Source organism: Lagopus muta, chromosome 15 (genome assembly GCF_023343835.1).
Source record: "Lagopus muta isolate bLagMut1 chromosome 15, bLagMut1 primary, whole genome shotgun sequence".
NCBI classification, from domain to species: Eukaryota; Metazoa; Chordata; class Aves; order Galliformes; family Phasianidae; genus Lagopus; species Lagopus muta.
The window spans coordinates 12,306,674-12,329,268 of record NC_064447.1 but is presented as its reverse complement, the minus strand read 5'-3'; the positions used below and the strand labels follow the sequence as shown (position 1 = coordinate 12,329,268).

Genomic DNA, 22,595 nt, shown 5'->3' with positions numbered 1-22,595 from the left:
TGGCTCAGGAGCGGCTGTGGAATATCAACTATGAGAACTCAGACACCAAATTCCCAGGGCATCTCTCAGCACCTGCCTAGAAAGCTGAGCAATGAGTTTGGAAGCATGCAGGAGATGACTTATGACTGCTCAGCAGGGATGAAGCTTCCCCCTCCCATCCCCAGCAAAAGCACTTCTCTCTCCTTTCTCTTTAACTCTTTCTCAGAATGTCCCACTGACTCCCAAGGCCAAGCGACAGCCATTTGACACGTTCAAGCACCGTGTTTCACACCAGGAAAACCACAAGAGGCTGAAGTGGAGAAAAAGAAGGATGCTGAGCAGATGTTTTACAGCAGTCACACCAAGCCAAGGGATGCAGAGCTGAGTCCGTGGAGCCGCCTCACTCAGGCAGTCACTTCACATCACAAACGGCACTGCAGGAAACAAACGCGCCCCCAGCTGCCTTTGGTGCCTGGAAACTTAATTACCCTCAGTGCCCTCAAAACACCTCAGACCCTTCAGCAGCTGGAAGACCTTCGTGCCCATGCTCAACAGAGTGGATGTTTTGCATCTTTTCCTTGAGAAGCGCAGACAGTGAGGCTTCTCATTTTGCTGAAGCATTAAACTCCCTCTTGAAATGCAACCTGGGATCAATTCTATTTCAGCTGTTGTGTAGCAATTTTAATCAAGTGTTAAAACGGAAGATATTGAAAAACCACCTGAAAATACAATCCTCTGGAACAATGTGAAAATGGAATGGGCAAGCAATAACGCAATTGGAGCAGAAAACGATTACATTCACTCTCACTTTGCTCACACACTGAGCACCTGCTCTGCTTAATGCTGCTGCAAGGAGGCAACGGGAGATGCCATTCCACACCCAAAGCTGTGCTCCCAGCTCCCAGCTACCCAGAGAAGTGCTCCTTCCTTCTGCAGAGATTTCCTCTTTCGAACAAGACAGATTAAAAAAAAAAAGTGCTTAAAGCTCTCTATTTATAAAATTGCTTATGTAAAGATACTATTGTGAATGAAGTATTAAATTATGCAGTGCAAGATGTAATAGAGCGAATTATATTCAGTAAGATCACACACTACTGAAAATATGCAAAAAGCAGTGCTACGGGCTTTGAGTTGTCAAGCTGCACACACACACACACACATATATATATATTGCTCAGCTCATTATTTTCTACTGTTTCCATGTGTGATAACATGCCCTGTGCTGACACTTCTCCTATTCTCCTGGCAGACCCCACATTAGCATGTAAATAGCTGGCAGATAGGAGGAAATGAAAGCGAGGAAGAGCTCTTTAATTAACTTTAATCCTCTGAAAATCCATACAGCAATCTGTTCTGACAGTTTTCTACATGGGATCTTCTTAGGAGGTCCCTAAATGCTGCCTGCAGATCACTGCCAGGCTAAACTGGGGGAAAAGAATAAAAAAAAACAATCGTGGAGACAATATTTAGACATATTTCTGCTGTTCAGTGATGATGGTGACTGCCATCTGGCATCAGCACAGCCGTCATTAGTCCCACTCGGGATGGGGAACAGAAAGATGCTGCAAGCAAAAGGACAGCATGCTTCACATCCGTGTGACAGCCAGGGGCCAGCTCTGGGCTCAGCACACAGACCTCACACACACATACAGGGCAGGCTCCTCTGCCTCTCCATGCTGCATGTGCTGCCCATGTTTGCCCTCTGCCCCGTATTCCCACAGCCTGCAGTAAGCACAAAACTCTCAAGGTTGAAGAGCAAAGCAATCTTGTTGTTAGAAAACCTGATGAAACAGCTATAGAGCGGCACGCAGCCCTTCAGATCTCAAACAGCAAAATGGGCGATGGACGATAAGATGCAATCATTGCTTCCTTTTTCCAAATGGAAGTGACAAGTTTTATGAATGGCCCTCAATTACATGACATTTCAAACAAATTTCGGTGGCTGAAAAATCTCAGGGTAAATGGAAGGAGATGCAGTGCCTCAGCCTTTGGCTAGAGAAAACCATCGCAGTGTTACTGGGTGGGTTGGATCCAGCTGCAAAGCAGCATCCTGCTGGATGATGGGAGTTGGTACAGGCATCAAAGGAAGCAACTGCTTTTGAGGCTCCCAACAGCACAGAGCTGGCCACTTCTTACATCACCGAAAGAAATGTTTCCCTACAGGGTAGCCGGGAGCATCTTAAGGGCAGGAAGCCAAGGAGAGTGCTCTTAGTCCTCAGATTTCCTCAGGGCTGACCAGGAGAACTTGCAGCACCAGGGTCCAACAGGTGAACTAGGGGAAGGCCTGGCTACAGCACAGGGCATCACATAACAAGCTGGAGAGCTCAGGGCTGTTTGCAGCCACCTTTTTGCTAAGACTGCACAGCAAATGCAAGAAAAATAGGAAGTAATGCAAAGATGAGAGCCGTGAAAATCTACTCAGTGGAATGATACAAAAAGCACATAAAGCTGTAAGAGGAGGAAATAGAATCACAGACTGGATGCTTCTTTGAGGCAAATCACCAGCTTTTATAATATTCGCTCTAGACAGAGACCAATCCCCCACTGTTAGGGTCAGAGGGAGGAATTCCCACCTGCTGTGCTTGGGGTCATCCTCATCCTTTTCAGCCCAGGCTTGCAGGTATGGAGCTGTTTTAACAAATACAAATTGAAACAGTGCAAAAGACAAATACAAACACGTATCTCGCTACGTCTGCTGTTCTCCAAGGATTCAAAGAATAAAGCCACAGAAATAAGCAAAAAGGTGACCTAGAAAATTTGGCGTGTCAGATCACAGGCATATCATTAAGCAAAGAAACCTGATTTACACCATCAGTCTACAATCAGTCACCCACGCCCATCAACCAGCTGTCCCACTCCTATCATTTCATGTTCTCCCATCAGCTGAACCACACTGACTACAAAAACCACATCGCTCCGTTATCCCCTCTGACTTCATTTATTTTTTTTTAACATCTCTTATCAGGAGCAGACATTTCACTTTATTCATCAACCCAGATTTCATAGCTAGAAGATACAGAAAATATCCAGCTTGGCAACTTCAAAAACACGGCGACTGCTAATGCTCAGAACAAAGCCTGCTCTTATGAATATGTAAGCATGAATTTCAATAAAATGACCTTTAACATAACAGGTTCTAGCTGAAGAAGCAGATCTCTACTGCCACATGAATTACTAAAGATGCAGGTGTTCCTTCTAGGATTCACCTTACACAGAATAGTCCTTATACATGCTGATTGCAAATCCACTTTAAACCGTGCATTAGTTCATGCAGCTTTGAGGAGTTATGTTGAAATCTAATCTGATTTTCTAGTAGAAAGAAACATAATAAAAAGTGCACTTAAAACAGCTACGAGGACAAATAAAAGCTGAAAGTGGAATAAGTTTATAAAAATACTATGACCATATCCAAGGTTGCACTTAGGACATTTTCAGAGCTGGGTATTCGCACCCAATGGCTGAACTACAGCCTCACTTTATCTGCCATCTGCTCATCTCAAGTATGCCACCATCAACTGGACGGCTTATTTGGATACACTAAGGGCAAAACAATCCACCAGGTAATTCCCCCCATGGTGCACAACATGAGATCCTGCAGAGCAGCATCCTACAGGATGGGCGGCAGTGACTGTGGTGCAGGTATTTGTCCTTGCCTGCAAATACAACACTTTGCTCACCCACTGTAATGCTGCTGCAGTGACGCAGTTCATGAGATGTAAGGCACACAGGGAGTAGAAACCATAACCACGGTGAGTTGAGTAATGATTAGATGCAATACAGGGACCTTGAGCATCAAATCAAGATTAGAAAGAAAATAAACCTACCAATTTCCCACAGATTTTTCTTTTTTTTTTTAAATTGTTACCAGTTCCATAAAGATGAAAATGAAGTCAAGCATCAAAACATGGAAAGCCTTGGTGCTTGTGTCAAGTGAAGAAAGGTCACATCAATATAAAACATAATGGAGAACTTAAAGCAAATGAAAGCCGCAGCAACAATAATAATTTATACTTAAATGTGGATGAGTTTCATCATAATGGAAACACATAGCATGAAAACCAAGGTGAGGTGGGCAGTTCCAAAGAGCCCCAGCAGCCTCTACAGAGGCAACTCAGCACATCAGGACCCCACAGTGCAGGAGGAGGAGGCACAATAAGAATAATCCCAAAGCCAGATGCTCACTCAAGACCAACATAACTGAAGTGGTAACAGACAAAAGGAATAAAATGATTTATCATTAAAAACAGCTATAGTATGGGAGGCATTAGCAGACTTCCTCCTATCTGCTTTGAGAAAGGAGATAAGGTTGCTCTGGGAAATTGGAGTCATTGTCAGGGAAGTTTCACCTGAGCATTAAGAAAATTAGTTGAGAAGGTTCAGAATTACAAAGCATCTTCTTTAGTCGAGTGTAAGAGGATGAAATAGAGACAGATAAGCGTAAGCTTTCGTTCAAGTAATTTAAGCCTAACTGGTTAACAATTCATCGAGAGCACTCACAAAAGACCGAAGTAGGGAATATAGGGCTTGAAAGTCCATGTAAATGACCCAGCACCCTCAGTTTTACTCACTGTGTGAGGTTCAAATACCCATCAGGGTAAAAGAGGAGCAGCCGACTCCGTCCGACCATGGAAAGCAATTAGTGCAGGCTGAGCCAGGGATCAGAGACAGAGCTGTAATACTGATTAGTGCAAAAAACAGGGGCAAATAGCAAGATGTGTGCTGACAACATAAAATATTAATGTTAGCGGAGTCGAGAGACAAGAGTGAGGCATTCCAGAGCTAAAAAAAAAAAAAATAATTAATAATGAGGGAAAAGCAAATGCAGATAAGCAGAGCGAACACACACACAAATGCAATTTAATGCAAAGTGGAAGGAGAAATACTGGATTTCACGCAGTGTCCAAGCAAGCAGCTTTCAGACAATCATCTCCCAGATATGTGACTTGGATCCCCCATGGATGTGACATCCTTGGGGACACGCTGGCCAGCCGTGGTCTATAGGAGAAGGAAGGGCTCCATCCTGTGCCTGTGCAACAACCCACAGCCTCCACAGCAAAACCACTCCAGCAGCATTGTTCCAGGAGAAAATCAGATCCTTACACTAGCACAGGTTCACCAAAATCCTAAGAGATGCTCCGAGGATATGGCCAGAGTCAGCAGATGTAGGGAACCAGTGCAAGGCTGATGCTAATGCTGTGGGACAGGAACACAGCCGTGCTGCAGCAACTGTAGGAGGAAGGTCATTTTCACACATCTAGGACAAAAGTGCACCTGTACTGTGTCCTCTGTGTACAGAGGGACCAAATATGCTAAGGGAGAGATGCAATGAATTAAGACCTAAAGCTCTCCCACAGAGCTGTCTGATGTGGACTCAGGTTTGCAGCCATTCCATCCAAGTGTGGCTGTTCCCCTTCCCTGGCATAACTGAGTGAAGGGATGAGAGGAGGAAAAGTACAGCATCAAACACTGAGTGCTGCTAAAACACCGTGAGTGACAGTGTCATTCAGACTCCCAAAATAGAGAGTGTTTAACCTTCATTAGTTGTTAACAGCTCTCAGAAGCCTACCAAGGATTGATGCTGAGATATTTATAACACTGAACTCCAAACTAAGTTCCAAGATACAAAAGGGAAAGGACAGTGCAAGATTCCCCACTCTCCTGCAGTTTCTTGTCAGATGTAACTCTTCAGAGTTAGTTCCATGAACAAAGAGGTGTGCAAGGAAAAAGCTCGTTGGTCTGGGTGAGAACATCTTGTAATCCCAACAGCTCTTCCCAAGGAGAGCAGCAATCTCACTTTCCCAATGCAACAGCATAGAGGGAACACTTTTCTTAATTTGTATTGGTATGAAAGATGTGAATTCTCTAAACTGTGTTTAATTTGATTAGTTTTCTTTTAACTATATTAAAAGCTAATGACAAACCAAAAGTTGGGAAGCAGATCTCTGGATATCTGATCCCTTGCACAGAGCCGCATCCCTGTGCAGAACTGCAGCTGAGGAACAGCCTCAGAATTGCAGCTTCTGCAAGCTGAGGAGTGCCCTGTGTACAGCAAATCCTCTGCTGAGCAAACAAGGTAAGTCCCACGCCTACCAGGCTGGGGTCAGCAATAAGTGCTTTATCCTCTGCTACTGCTTATTCAATTGGAAATAGGTAATTCAGTGTTTTGGCTGCAGCCCGTTTCCTCCAGCGGAGCAGTGTGACATTACACTAACCTGTGCAGCTGCTGGCTGACAAGGAGGAACAATTCCACCTCCCTGCTCCACCTCCATGAAGAAAAACTAAGCAGACCAAAAAGCCCAACTCTGCAAAGGCAGAGAGAAAAGCAGAGACTGAATAAACACTACCACAGAAAGCCCCAAACCCATCCTAGCCGAGTGAAGCTTAAGAAGACTTTCTCAGAAATAGATAGATAGGGATAGATGCAAGAGGAAGCAACTTTAACTGGCCCTTCAGAGGGATGAAGTGAAGGAACAAACTCCAAAACAGACTCAGCTGCAGAAGATGGGCAGTGCAGAAGAAGGGCCCCAAGGAGCTCAGAACTCACCAACTTAGGGCAAGGAGGAAAGTGATGCAGGAAGGCAAGCACACTGCATCGCTTCTGCCTGCACTTCTGGTTTACCCGTGTTACCAGGGGGAAGCATCACATTTAGAAAGTATGTTTGAAGTCCATCAGCTTGCATGTGCCTCTGGAGAATTAAACTAGGGATCTGGCTATTAGTTACTGCTCTTCAGCATCTGACTCAGGATATTCTCAGTAGCTCTAGCAGTTATCTTTCTTCTCTTTTATGCAAGTAAAAAGCCAGTATTGGAACTCAAGGGCTACAGACACAGCCTGAGGCTAGCACCACACGTGACAATTTACGTGCACAGATCTTACATAAGGAACATCTTGGTTAGCATGAAAGGATGGGGTGGGTTCAACAGCCTTTGTGGCTTTTTTTAATCATTTCTTTGGCAGAGAAGATTTCATTTAAAACCTTTAATGCGCGATGAACGTGTTGTGTGATGAAAAGTTCACTGAGCTACCTGTGACCTGCAGCTCCTTGACAACTGTGCCATAGCAGGGAGCACAGTGCTGAGCAGAACCAGCTGCTCACTGTCTCCTGTCACAGCTCACACCTTCAAAGAAGGGATGGCCACTGAATTCAGTGAACGTTTCTGCTCAGGAGCAGAGGGGATTGTTGAGAGCAGTGAAAGCAGGCAGCTCTCCTGCAGAAGCTGTGGGGCTGTGCCAGGATGGGACAGAGCAAAACTCAGGGAAACTGCGGCTGCTGCAGGAGGTGCCACTGTGACAAAAGCCTCTATGGGGGTAAAAAAAAGGGCTCTAAATCAGGAGTGGAAGAGGTGGGGGGAAGAGCAAAAAGGAAGAAAAAAAAAAAATCACCCTGGGATGAGCTGTTTGCTGCATCCTTGTAGGAAATATTCAAGTTGAGATTTACTCACTGAATGAACTGGAGGCAGAGAAACCCCCCCGAGCACACAGGGCCAGAGGTTCCCCAGTCTCCTGCTGACAGGGGAACGCATGGGGAAGGTGGGCAGGCTGCAGGGGAGGCCAGCACTGCTCCTGCTCACTTCATGCTAAAGGTCAAAAACTCCCTCGTGCTGTGTTCTTCTTTTTAAACAACAACCTGGAGCAGATCACAAGCAGTTTTTCCCCCCAGCACCACACTCCAACAAATGCTATCTTAATAAACATCTCCACTTTAGAGAAGGGTAAAAGGTATTTTGATTTGATTTTGCTACATTTCCTGAAATTGCTTTTTTCTTTCTGCATTTTTGTTGCTGGCCGTTCCATCGTGGCGGCCCTTGTGGAGGCATAATGCAATAACTGCCCTCACAAGGTCAGCTTCCCAATGGCCTCACAAATGGCATTCCCCTACTACAACAAAACATGCATGAATTTGTTTTTGGTTTTTTTTTTTCAACCCTGAAAGTTGGTCTCCAAAGGAAGAACACTTCTGTGTCAAGGGAAAATTAGATTATTTTTTTTAAGCCAGAAAGTGTTTCCTTATCTGTAAAACTCAGCATAATATTTACATAGAAGAACAATTGTTTATGTGCAACACAGAGGATTTCTGCAGTTTATGTCACTGTCTGGGGAAAAAAGGAAAGCATAAATCCAACAGGGGAGGAGTTACTCTGGGACACACGCTAATGCGACATGGGACTGTTGGGAGAGCTGTGCAGGAAGGAATTGCTAGCTCATGGTGCACAGGCTCTGTAGAAGCACACAGCACGCACAGAATGAAGCATTACTTCACATCCATGCTTACCTTCAATTCAATCAGTGCTCAGGACACAGAACTGGGCTTCCCAGCAGTTCAGGGCCAGCGCTGTTTTGGAAAGCACAGAATGCACAAAGCCATTCAAACGGTGCTTTCCTACACTAAAAGCTGCCTGAATTCCCCATGGGACTGTAGGACCTTCCTACACATAACTCTATAAATTGTAAGGCTCAATCAAAAGAGTTCTCCTCCTCCTGACAGAAGAAAGCATCAACGTTCTGTGGAGAGCTCATCTTTTCCCATCTCACATCCCTAGATGTCCCACACAGTGCTGAAAGAGAAATGGCAGATCTCCCATTTATCAAGAACCTTGTAATACAATAATCTCACAACATCAGAATTCATTAAGTGAAACCAGACCGATTCTTCACTCTTACTATAATTTCTATTAAAGAATGTTGTCTCCATCTAAAATTCTACTCCAGCCAATGTGCTCATAAAATAGGGAACAGTTCATTTCTCCTCTCTGCAACAAATCATGGGTCAAAGACCATTTCCACAACACTTGGGGAAAAAAAAAAAACCACCTTATTCAACTTCTAATATATTCATCAATTTAAGCAACGCTTGACCTGAGATGATGTGAACACGCACTGAACAAAATAGTTAGCACTGCATGATGCTCTGCCAGAAGCAATCCGAAGCTCCTTCATTCTCCAGACAGTCCTTTGGGCTTATAGATTTTGGGTCTTCATTTGCAAGGGCACTCAGAGTGACTGGTGTCTGAGAAGTGCAGCTGTGCCTACCAGGGGCTCACATCACACGCTGCAATAAGCTACTGTGCAATTACTTAATTATCTCTCTCTCTCCTATCCTTTAAAAAAATCCACAGTGATTCAACTTGAAGCAAGCCCAGTTAATCCAGTTCTATGGCTGAGAATTAAAATAGAGACAAATCAGGGATTCAAAGTTCCTGTGGCAATAGCACCCCTCTAAGAGGCACAGATATTAATGCCCTCAAACCCTAAGTATTTTGGAACAAAGAAGTGCTAAAAGCCCTTTCCATGCAGCTTATCCAAGCTCATAATTTAGTGGCTGATGTTCAGAAGTCCTAAGTCGCTGCCCCCATCCTTCCATGCTGCCTATGCCACCTCTTGTAGCCAGGAGCAGAGAAGTTTGTTCTGCCCAACACCCCTCAGCATTAAGTCCCTCACTGCACATATCCGTCCTCCTGCTTGCTTTTCTGCCATATCCTTCATAATTCAGGGCTGAGAAGCAAAGGAATAAACGTTACAGCACACGCATCAAGGGAACTATAACTTTGAATTACCTGACCTTGGTGAGTTTAAACTCTCCGCCATAACATTGGATTAACCTAATTTCATTTTATTGAATATTTTACCTTTAGAAGTCGCGCCGCCCGTTCTGTCAGGGAAATACGAGATCTGAAGGTCAAATAAATTCTTTTATGGGCATATTTCTAATTTTCATAGTCTAACCTCTTAGCTTTGAGCACTGATATCTCGTGCTGTTGGGACAAAGCACAAACCAGTCACTATTCTGACAGAGAATGTATTACTGCTTTATGTATGCATATGTATACATTCAAAAATGCCCCAAGCTAACACATAACTTTTAATTTTGCTGCATATTCTAAATTGTTATAGTGCTAAAAAGTAGAAAGCTCTAAATGCCACACTTACATAGAAATTGTCAGACATAAGAACAGAGTCTGTCCTTGTGTCTTCACTGCCAAAAGCACCTGATAAAGGTAGAGATGACCTCTGTATTCTTGTAACTACACAGTTCATCAGATCCACAAAAAAGCAAAAAAAAAAAAGAATCCTAGTCACTGATTCAGAAATATATTGCTAAGAATTGACGGAGCCCAAGCCCCGCTCTAACAAACCACATCTATGCCTCTGCAGCACACATCCCTACAGTGCCCACGCATTACATAGAGGTAGAATGCCCAGAGTGAGTTAAATGGGAAGACTGTCCACTCATAGTGAAGAATAAAGCCAGTGCCAGATGATGAGCAGAACCCACCTGAGAGGATGCAATGGAGAACACCACAGCATCACAGCGAGCCAGCTTGGTCATCTCAGACCCACTGAACAGACACGGGCCCAAAAAGAGAAGGTAAGCCAGAAACAAAGGGAACCTCATAGGCTTTAGAAGCCATTCTGGGGCAGGATTAGCACATGATAACAACTCTGCTACTTTCCTATTAACTGAATAGAATGGGTGCTAAATATGCGATCATATCAGGCAAAGTAACTGAGCCAATGAAAAAGCATGCAGCAAAAAAGCAAGCACTGGGCTGGGAGCTGTGTCAGAAAATGTGAATTCCTCCTTTCTGAAATCTACAAATCTTTCTGTTTTAACTTCCTTCCAAATGGTTTTAGCAAACTTCTTCAAAACTATCACAGACAACTTCTCCAAAGGCATCGATCTCAGCTCTCTTTATTCATTCCTCGCAGCAAGATTCTGCAGTCATACTAGCAGTGGTGTTAGCAGGTCCCTGGAACAGACTGTTTCAAAGGAAAACGGTTTGTGCTCACTTCATTCTGTAAGACAATTTCCATTTGCTTAATATAGTCATGATATTTTAGTGAGGTAATTATACTCTTAGCTATCAGTAACAATTAAACCCTTCTCAGACTGAGGTTGCTTAATAAAGGTCTCAAAATAAATAACACATTCCAAACACAATATTTTTAAATGTCAAGCATGCAAATAAGATCTTGTAATGAATATAACGAAGCATCAAGTACAAATCAGCACTAAGTTGGGCTGTGATTGTACAGAACTCTACTAAAATTGCCGCTGGAGTTACTGTGGAATGCTGATCACTGTGCCAGAAAGGCAGCACAGGCTCTGTAGATGAAACCATTTGATTAAATACTATTATGCTTTAAGGGGATAGCAAGGGAGAAGCCATTGGTGTTGCAGTGTTTCCATAGCTGCAGAGCAGGGCTGGTCAAGGCTACAGTCAGGCTGACAACCGATATCTGTTCATTTGTATTTTGTGTAGCAATTTCCAGGAAAACCAGGTTCCTCTGCAGCCAGACCACTCAGTTATAAGCTAAATAACACCCAGAAGCAGCTAAATTACAGGGTATAGACAAAGGAGAAAAGAAAAGAAAAAAAAAACATCACTCTCAATTTCAGACCTAGATAGACTTGAAATGAGGTCAAAAGATCCTGGAAAGCTGTTGCATTTGGAAGGGGACATCACAGTTTAAAGGTCCTTACAGTGCAGACAGCAAGATAAAATAGAATGGTGAAGTAAACGAACACAGACATTAAAGAAACAGAAAGGCAAAGAGTGGTTAGAATAAGTGTTTGCAGAATCTCCTTGTGGAGCATCCACTGCAGGCAAGGAGCAGCAGAGCAAATCATCTCCGACACAGCTATGCGTGGAGCCAGCTGCCCGAGCTCCAGAAGGTGGTTAGGTGGATTAGGACTGAAATTGGGCACAGGACGCCCACATTTCTGCCTTCTGCTTCTTATCTCAGCAGCGCCCTTTCCATACTTAGTAACTCTTGGCTTAGAAACGTCTTGCCATGTTCTCTGTCAAATCCCAACACAGCTAAGCAGAACAGAACGTCAGGATCTCAAAGCACAAACTGCTCCTGGTTCATGCTCATCATGTGGCCTCCATCCCCGCAGGGCACCATGCCTATAAGCTGTGAAACACCTGGATAACGCCTAAGGAGAGTTTTCAAAGCAGAGCAGGATTTTTCAGCTGAATGAATTTATAATCTGCAAGGGCCCATCAGCAGAAATCAATTAACCCAGAGTGAGGTCCCCAACCACGGACCATCCAGCAAGGATAACAGACAATCCTGCAATTCAGAGCACTGCAGGATCCAGGATAGCTTGCTTTCACTTTAGATGAACTTACCCAAAGTACTCATAGCAGGTTTGGATTATACAGGAGACAGAAATCCCTCATATTAAACCCATATCTCTCCATCCCACGTCACACTGACACAAGGCTGTCAGAGACCATCAAAAGCAAACACAACACTTGGTATTTTCTCAACCTCACCAGAAGCCAAAGACCCTGAATCTCACCGTCTCATGACAGAAGTGCATGCCTCGTAGCACAGCTCCAGACACTCTTGTATAAACCATGAGCACAAAGCCAAACGGCTCCAGCTAACAGGGGAGGAGATTTTTCATAAAAGCCTCTGCTTCATCTGGCCTGTTAGCCCTCATTCTCAGGAAAAAAAGAAGAAAGAATCCTACTGAAGAGCAGTCTCGATTAAAATTCATGATGTTACTGGATACTAAAATTACAATTCAGCAGAGACCCCATTCAGACCCCTCTTACTCTGCAGACAGCAATTACCTCTTTCTTTCCCATCCCACAGCAGCTAATGATCTTCTCTCCCCTTGCTATCATTCCCACCCCATAACAACCAATCACCTTTTTTTTCAGAAACTATTTAACTGATTAATATAATCAAACTGAAATTAAAGGGTATGGTTCTCAATCTAAAGGGCTGTTGAGTCCCTTGCAAACACAAGGCCTGTCTTCTCTCCCCTCTTCTTACAGATATGCAAGATGATCTAAAAGGTATTACCTCACCCAACAAAACTTGCCTTGCAGAACCACAGAAGAGAGAGCAGTGGAATTGCTTCAGAATGTATTTATTTGCAGGCATTAAAAAGAAGACAGCTTTCATGGTTTTATAAAAAACAAGGGAAGGAGAGACAAGGTGAGCAGAGGGTTGGCACAGGCTGGGCTGACAGCAGACAGCAATCATGTGGGGGCTGGCAGCACAGCTGGGGATGCATTGGTAATGGAACTGCTCAAATGATACACGTGGAATCAAGATGTGGGTCAAAGAGGGGAAGAGGCATCATATCCTATCAGCCAGGGAAGGGCATTCGGTACTGCCTGCAGCACGGGGAGCAGCCCTGAGCCACCCGTGTGCCATGGGTGCAGACCCCAAACGAAGGCTGCTGCAAAGCTTCTTTGTGCCACACTGCCTGCTTCCTCGCTACCAGGTGCAGCGTTTAAGGATAAATGCATACCCCAGAAAAAAGGTTAATTCATCTCCTGCTCCAAACTCCCTGAACTTTCAGATCTTTCCTTGCACTTTCAGATCACTGACCTCATACTAAAAACAACGTGGGGCCCAGTACGACAGAGAAACCAGCAGCATTCATTTAAATCTTTACTGATTACAAAACAAAGCAGATGGCAAATCAAGTCATGAACTCTGCATCTGCCATGCTTAATGAACAGTTTAATTACCTTAGTCCCATTTCTGATGCATCTCTGCCATTCTCAGCTCTGGGAGTTAGATCACATTGACTCCTGCAAAGATATCTCCAGGAACATGTGGTGTGGAACAGTCAGCTGGAGTTGGTTAATCAATACATATTTAATCTCCAGCTTTTATGGTGATGGCCTGAAGTATGGCTCAACTGAAACAGATTTCCTATCAGATCACATGAATGGGTTGAACACTCAGAAAACAAAATGGGATTTCTCAGCCTCTTCTGTGGGCAGTGGAGCACTTGCAGGCAGACAAAAACAGCAAAACAACAGCACACACAGTCAGATTCATTCATGTGCTGCATTGTGCCACATGAGAGTGCTGGAAGCAATTAGGACAGCATACATTCACAAAGCCTACAACCTGAAAAGCAAACTGGACTCATTTGGGATAAGTTGCAAGGAGTCACTGAAACTATGCTCCATGTTTTGAGTTCCAGTGTGTGCAGACAGGCAAGAGCTTCCATTGAAGGACCAGGCAAGCAAGCACGGGATTTGGTCCCAGGTCAAACACACTGCATGTGCCTGGGGTTCTTCTTGCTCTGTAGCCTAACGTGGTTATGTCCAACCCACTTTGTGCACAGAAGATAAAGCTAAAAAAGAATAAGAATAAACAACTGACTGCACACACACAAGAGAGGAGTGACACAGCTGAACCTTCACAGCAGTTAAGTAACAAACTCAGATTGGGACTGATCTGTGACCTGGTGGGATGCACATGAGGGGAGGAGGCAACGGCCCTCCAGAGAGCCACGCAAACCAACTTTCTACCCTTCACATCAGAAGGTTTGGGAATCCCTTTGCATGCCTTCACTGCTTTTCTCCAACTTCCCTTTTGCTGCACAAGGTCCACTTGTGCCCCTGAAAGCTGCCCTCTGGGAACAAACACACCAGAGCTTTGTGCTCATTAAATACAGGCTCAATGAGCTGCTTGACCTCAGATAATGATTTTCTGAAGGGGTATTTCATCTCAGGATTGCTCCATGTCATAGGAAGCTACCCAAGAGATTCAAATTTTAGTCATTTAATAGCAACGTTGATTACTTTAATAGCTTACACCAGAAAGACCACAAGTTGAGCAGAAAGCTCCCGGACAAGAGAAACACTCACAAGCTCAAATCAAATACAGAACTGTGGGTAAACACAATACACAAAGCCAATATAGCAGCAGATCAAACAGGAAAGAAGGACAGGGATAGACCTGGTCCTTCCCCAGTGCTTCACATATCCCCCACGACCGCCGTGTTGGACCGACGTTGTGTAATAAAGCCAAGAGAAAAGATTTCTCTAAAACTGAGCAAAACCAAAGCAAAAAGACAGCACAGCAGACAGCAAATCCAGACAGGTGGATGTCTAACAGAATGAGTGAATACATCCCGAACATTAATTTCTTTTTCATTACCCTAAGTGAGCAGACTGACACTCCAGGAAATGCCTTCAAGCCGTCAGCATCTGAAAATCTCTGAGGTGTCCAAGCCTAGGCTCTCATCTCACTGAAAACACATCTATCAGAAAGCTTCAAGTACTGCCCCGATCTACAAGATACACATGAGAAAGTGATCAGCAAACACGCTCTAAACAGCAGTTTGCCAATAGTAATAAGCAGGATGCACATCCTGCCCCACTCCGCTGTCAGAGGTAGAATTAATCAGGCTAGATCACTGAGCAAGTATGTCAAAGGCTGGAGAACGCTGATCTTCGAGGCAGTCAGGGAAGAAAGAGTTGTAAAGCCTCATAGAAGTACCCTAGATTGACAGCTGTGCCTATTCCAAACAGTAAACCAAGTGGAAATGCCTGAGTAAGGTCAAGAAAGCCCAAAAGAAGCAAATGAGGCAAGGAAGCAAGCAATGGAGGGAGAAGTTAAATGCACCAAAATGAAAATGTAAGAGCAACCAAGTAAAAGAGTCTGTGGCAAGTAGAAAATGAGCCAGACTGAACAAGAGCAACCCACGAAAATCAGAAAATATTGCTTGAATCTGGAGACAAAATTCAGTAGCCATAAAATCTGAGAAGGAATCAGATCAGAAAGGAAATGTCATCTGAATGTTTATAACTATTAGGTACTGCCATTACCAGATGAAGAACAGCTTATCGTTTTCTACTGATGTTTTAAAATGCATTCAAGACCTGAGACTTCCAGGTTACAATTTGATCCCAGAGAACAGATAGCTGTTGCTGGATTAAACTTGCACTGTTAAATGTGTCTGAAGTCTTTCAGTCCTTATTTGCTCAGAATGCAGGAGCACACTCACTGCCCTACCAGAGGGTCAAACATACACAAATGCAAAAACCATAGTATCAGAAGCAATGCTGATTCAATCATATATATAAAAGTCTCTCCCAAATTAGATTTTCACAGTCCTATTTAACAAGACAAAGACTCAATAGAGAGAGCTCATCTTTTCCTTTCTCCATTTACATAGACAGAAGCACACTGTACTACTGATGCCACTAATTAGATGATTAAATACCATTCTAGGTGATACGCTTTCAATGTAAAATAATTATTTTTAACAGGCAGTACGTTTGCTCAATCTCATTTTAAATCACAATATCGTACTTTTTTTAATTAAATGAAATTCCTCCTTCTGATTTTGCATGAGAGAGCAACCAGTGGGAGCAGCAGTGCCAAGAGAAGATTGCCAAAGTACCAGAATGCACGTACTCCTCCACAAAGGATCCTAGCATTCCCTGGATGGAATATAAATTTTCAGAGAACAGCAAAGTCTTTATTCCTTTAAAGCAGGGCAGTGGAGGAATCACTCAGCACACTGAAAACTTTCACTGACAAAATACGAGTTTATCTGCTCTGGTTTGATCAAGGACATTTCCAACTTTTCCTCTATTTCTCCCCACAAGTGGGGGTGAAGGGGATAGCAAACAAATTAAGGATCTATAGTACTGTAGTAGAGTCCAATCCATTACACGACAAAGTATTATCGTCTTTTTGTCCAGTAATTACATAAGTAATGATAGCAAAGTTATTTTGTATTCACTGAGAAAAGAGATTTCTGATGATTACTGGAAATAAGTTAGCAAAGGGAATATTTAAGAAGCCCATCTGAGAAACTCCCTTTAGATCCGAGCAGCCCAGAGCCACACTGCACGGCTGAAAAGGCTTTCTATCAGGTTCAGCATTCACCTGTGTCACAACCAGCCACACCATTATCAAACCAGAACAACGGAGGCTCGGCTGCTGCTGAGATGAAATGCCTTTTCTATTTCCACTGGGAAGGTTTTTGCCCGACCATCCTGACTTCAGTGCCTGCCTTGGTGCAAAGGCAAAAACTGCTGTCCTCTTCTCGCTTACAAGACTCTTCACGGCACCAAATTCTGCAGTCAGAAGCGGTGGAAAAATATCCTCCTGTCAAACAGTTCCTTCCTGCTCCTAGAGGCCTTGCTTACCATCTACCACGGACTCCTTGGCTCAACACTAACAGAATTAAACAGAATGGAGTGCACAGCAAATAAAACCAAACAAAATACTTTACTTGACACTGAAGATTAAAGCCTCCAGCACTACCAACAGACGAGCCCCTTTTCTGCTTGCTCAGACACTCCCACAGCCAGCACCTTCCTCCCCATGCATGACAACGTGTCTGGCTTCTTCTCTCACCCCAACTTCTCCATTCTGACCTTATGCACACACACAGGCTTACCTACGTGAGCAGTTTGATGATATTAGGCAGATTGCTTTAGATGAGTGAAGTTTTGTAAGGAATATTATTGAAACTGAAGTCTATATCATTCTTACTAGAAAGAATTATTATTCCCATTGGGGAAAGAGCTCCCTCGGAATTTAATATAACATTTTTCAATGCTCTGCAGACTTGAAAATTATTGTATAGAATTTCATCAGGGAAGCACACTCGATATAGGATAATGCAGACTTTTTGAAATATCCTATAGAAGGAATCTTAAAATGTATTTTCAATTTACTGGTCTAGTGCCTGCCATTATATCTGAACAGACTTTCAGCGTTAGAGGAGGGCGATTCTCTTACTCTGTAAATTGTTTTTCCACAGAAACAGCTGACAAGGTGCAGTCATTTCGTTCTCTTCAGGAAAGGAGGTGAGGCAGCGAAAGCCTTTATAAATTCCCCTCAGTGGCTCAAAACACTCTGGAGACAACATGATTCAATTCCCTGCCCTCGCACAAATGTCATGCCTGAGACTGAGCCACAGATTGCCAACAGAGCAGGAGCCCAGATGGAGGAGCACACTAACAAAGCCTTACAATGTTCTCGTACCTTTACCCCACCGCAGCCCCGAAGACAAGTTTCACGTCACTTTTACAGCATCTGCTACGCGAAGTCCCCAGAGTAACTTAGCAGTATTAACTGGAGTGAACACAGAAGAAACACCTGGAGGAAGGAATAAGGACACGCTCCTACAGACATCATCGGCACCCTCACCTTGGTGAGCAGCAGCACACGTTTCTGCAGACGCCTGACCAGGGCCTCGTGCTGCTCGCGCTTCTTCTTCTCATCCAAGAGCTGGCTCTGCACCTGTAGAATTTCCTCCTGCAGCTGCTGTCGGGCCTTCTCCAGTATTCGGGCACTAGGGAAGATAACAAAGGCTAGTGAAACCCTGAGCATTGCCTCTTAATCAGAGGGACCAGAAAGACCACAGAGAAGCAGGACACCGGGGCTGCTGCCATGTCATGTCACAGCTGCACTGCTGGAATCATTAGGAGTAGCTGCAGCCTCCTTATCAGCTTTTCTCAGAAAAAGATAGGAGAAAACCATGGCAGTGTCAGCCTTCTTGTTCAGCATAAGAGATTACTGGAACCTCACATATACAAGGCAATTAATTAATTGCGTATCTAAAATCAGGTTGAGAAGACAGCTCATCTTCAACAAACAACGCAAGATCCTGGTTCCTACTGCACCTTTTCCTTTTTTTTTTCCCCTCTCCTAACAAAGTAAAAGCAAAATGGAGGTTTATTATGATCTGCTTTGAGAGAAAAATAATATTCACCTTGCCACCACCTGCACTCGCTCTTTTCAGCAACCTACGTTGAAAGATAAATGTCTTCTGAGGCAGTTAGCACTCTGTTTGCAATGTGGACATGACTCTCGATTAAACCAGAAGAGCTTGGCTCCCCATCATTTTAAGGCACTGCTTAGATAAATCCCAAAGAGAACCGTGCCTTAAAAGACTCTCAGCTTAAATTAGTTCCATCCTGAACTGCCAGGTCATTGAGTTGTACCAGGGAAATTTATGTTGGAATTCACTGAAATCCCCAAACAGCTATTTTGAACCTCAAAGTTCCTCTCCTTGAAGAGGAACGTGCATAATAAAACACCAGGTGAATAAGGAAAACGTGCAAGGCTCCAGTTCAGTTTGGACCCATTCAGAAATGGACTGTGGAAATTGACTCTTCCTTGTTGTATTCTGATGGGAAAGTTGAACAATGCTAAAGGTGCATTTGAAAATGGATAATTTAATTAGCAAGGTACCATTACATCCTTGGTTCTGTTTTAATTGGTCAATTAAAAAGAGAATCTGTGCCCACAAACATTATCTACAGTGACGGAATGTGAGGCAACAGCAGCCTTGCACTTGATGCTTCTTATGCATCACAACTCAGCAGACACCTCAAGTTCAATCTTGTGAACACTCAGTGGAAATACCAGCTTTGTTCTTGTTCAACACTGCGAGAATTCCACAGGCTAATAGAGATAATTGTTGACATATTCTATAGAATAAATCTTTATTTAAAAGTTTCTAAGAAGTCAAAATCTAAAGATGACAAACAGATTGAGTCCTCATTTTGTGGACACTGGATAAAACTACGTGCTGGAATTAAGATGCCAAACGTCACAAGCACATACAAGTAGCTTAGGCAGTAACACACAGAAGGTGAAAGTGCTGAGCAAGCTAATGGGTTAACATGCTGACATTCAGAAAGAAAAGAAAGACATAGGATGGGTTTCCTTCTTGAAATAGCAAATGTGTGAAGTTCAGACCTCAAGGATAGCTCAGGCATTCAGACATTGCTCTCAAACTGGCTTGGAAAAGAATTGCTTAAATACATAAGGAAAGTTAAGCAAAGGGAAACAAATGGGCAATTCCCTCAGCTGTGGCATGGCACTTGGAAAGAACATCATCTTCTGTTTGTATTTCAGACCGAGCTGAATGTGATGTTAATGTAGATAGAATTTAACCACCAGAGATGTCTGAAAGCAGTGACAATACTTAAACTCTCTGAACTGAATCTGCTAATATAGGTTTCCCTAATATGAGAAGTGTGAAATTCAGCTTCCTTACAACTCTTCACACCATGCCAAAGCAAATTATTGAGATCCTTTCTTCCTCTCTTGGGACAGATTGATAATCCTTCCAGAAACTGCACCAAATATGACAAAAGCCATCTTCTATGAAAAAAAAAAAATAAATCCAAAAGGAAAGTTCTATTCCTTAGTGACACAAAGCAGGATTTGAATGCCCAGCAGCAGCAAGTACCATTGCAGTCAGAACTGGGCACTTCTCTTCCACACTAGTGACACCTATGGCTTTCCAAAAGCAAATGCTTGTCCAAACCAAACATTTAGAAAAACGAAAAACAAGCTCAAAGTTCTCCATTCAGTGTAAGTGTGGAGAAATGGCATTTTTTAAAACCTCTGCCAGTTCAAAGTGAACCTTTTAAGCCGAAAGGAAAAAAAGTCATTTCTGTTTATCAGCCTGTTAATGTTCCTTGCTCCACATCCTCGTGAATGAGATGCCAACATCGTTCTGTTCTGAGCTCTTGAGACTCTTCGTATTTTGCTTTTCCCTTTTGTAATCCACTTTAGCGTAATCTTAATGATAAAACTTCATTTTCCAGAGTGTTCTTTGAAATACTGAGAACAATGACAGCAGACAGTGAAAACAGAAGCTGCAAGATACATTTTAATAATTTGCCTCCAAAAAAAAATTACAAGAGCAGCTCTCAGCTTCCACCTGCCCCAGTGATACGTTAAACATTACTCGAACTACTCCATCCTTTCAGCAACCAACTCACCACCTCACAGGCACTCAGAAAACAGCAGGAAAAGCAGAAGGGATGCCACAAGCTGTCTGTTTGTCAGCCTGAAAGGAAAAGCAGGTATCTATGTGCAGCAGCAAAGGACAGCTGGAAGAGGAAAAGCGCCGGGTCACACTGCAGCTGAGGAAGAGCACAGCCCTGTGCACCTAGCAGGGACAAGCACCAGGGAGAAGGATGGCACCAAAGAGAATATGCTGGGATTGGAGCATGGATGGGAAGAACAGCAGAGGAGCACAGGTGGAAAACAACAGCAGTGCTGCTGCCCGTGTATAACAGTCACACTGCAGCTATCAGCATCGCCACACAGAACAAAATGAAAAGCTCTTCGCACAAACTAATGAGGCAAAAAAAGAGGAAGGGAGATTGCTTTGTACCAATATTTGAGGCCTGACAACGTGCATCCTTCTCTACATGCCCACGCGTTCATAGACAGCACACAAAGTCATACACTGCACTGGCAGCTGAGAATGGAGGGATGGGAGAAAAATGTTATTTTTCATTCCAGTTCTCAAGTTTCAAAAGCCAACATGAAGGCACAGATAGCAAGGTAACTCCACGTGCCTTCCTGTTGTCCACTGAGAAGCAGAACAGTGTGCCCATGGCCTCTCTGGAGGCAATGTCCTTAGCCTCCATTCCCAGCATCTCACCCTATAGAGTTTCCACGAATCAAAAAATCACTCAAAAATAAGCAGCTCCTACATCACGTTGCTGCTCTACCTACAAGTTCTGGGCCAGACTCTAATTACAATGAGGGAACAACACAAAGAATTATTTTGCTTGTGTGGAGAGATGAAATGAGCGAGGAGCGGGCAGATGTTGGGAGCTTTATTGGTACACTGACAGCACGTTTTATCACTGAGGCAGTATTTAATTTTACTCCCCAACCAGCAGCATAAATATCAGGCTCAGAACTTCAGTTCCTTCAAAGCGAAGCTACAGAACAGAAAGGAGACCAATTTTATGTCCTGGCAGCAACTTTAATGGACTGTCAGGAGGTCGCACTGACACAGAGGACACATCAGGGCCCTCTCCCTCCCCAGCCAGGTGGGCACACAGAGCACAGCATCCCTCAGCTCTGCTGCCACAGCACTGCCTCACCTTGGGAGGATCTAATCAAGCCCTCAGCGTGGGATTTACTATCATGCTAATAAACACGCTTTCTACATCCACCATCAAGATGAGAACGAAAGCAAGGCCTTAATTTAACAATGAATGAGAGACTTCTCTAGCTTGTTTTGATCTTAAGCTGAAAAATGAATCATTTGCCAAATACATACATCATTGATTTGTGGAAACTAAAATCTTTCAAGGGTGAGATAACTACAGGCATTACTGTCTTTTTTCCAAGCCTCTAAACCTCAAGTGTTCATAAGGCCAAAGCTTATGTTAATGACATTCATTTGGTAAATACAGCTTTTACTGATATTTAAAAGCCACTGAACCCACGCTGCCTGTTGGGTGCTTACTAACTTGATAACGTTGCCATCTTCTGCAGAACTGGCTACAGGAAAAAAGTGATAGCTGAATAGACAAAGTGATTTATAGCAGCTTACGTACACAGATCTATTAAGGGCTTTTGCTACATCTAAATATTCACTGCTCCTGTTATGAATCAACATTTGCATCCTGACCCAAACTTACTCTTCTGTTTGCAGTGTATGGTAGAGGAATACATACCGAGTATCCTTAATGATGTGGAAGCAATTAAAGCAGAAGCTAGAAAACCAACAGTTCTCTACAACTATTAGCACGTCGTGCGTATCATCCATCTTCGGATCATGATTTTGCATATGGCATTTGGCAATTACAGACTGCCTGTTTTTAAAGAGCATTCACTGATAAGGATTTTCCACTCCTACTCTGAGATAAGAATAATCCCCACCTTACAAGTTTTAGAAGTTCACTGCAGAGAACTGGGAACATGCTACAACAACGCCTCACGACAACAGGCTGATACATTCAACCGAGCCAAGATTCACTGAATTGTTTGAACTGCAGTGAGCTGTGAGCAGAACAGCTCCACTCTGATTATTTCAGTGGGAGGATGTGCTCATTTGATCCTTCCA

The 22,595-nt window shown here is 43.5% G+C and overlaps 1 protein-coding gene across 12 annotated transcripts in view; it reads right to left on the bottom strand.

The window, feature by feature from the left end:
* Nucleotides 1-22,595, bottom strand: part of MAD1L1 (mitotic arrest deficient 1 like 1) — a 320,154-nt gene that overhangs the window by 210,965 nt on the left and 86,594 nt on the right. For all 12 annotated transcript variants that reach the window (XM_048961389.1, XM_048961390.1, XM_048961387.1 and 9 more), the window contains one exon: nucleotides 17,915-18,059. In XM_048961389.1, coding sequence (XP_048817346.1) covers nucleotides 17,915-18,059 — 145 coding nt within the window. The remainder of the gene's footprint in view (nucleotides 1-17,914; nucleotides 18,060-22,595) is intronic.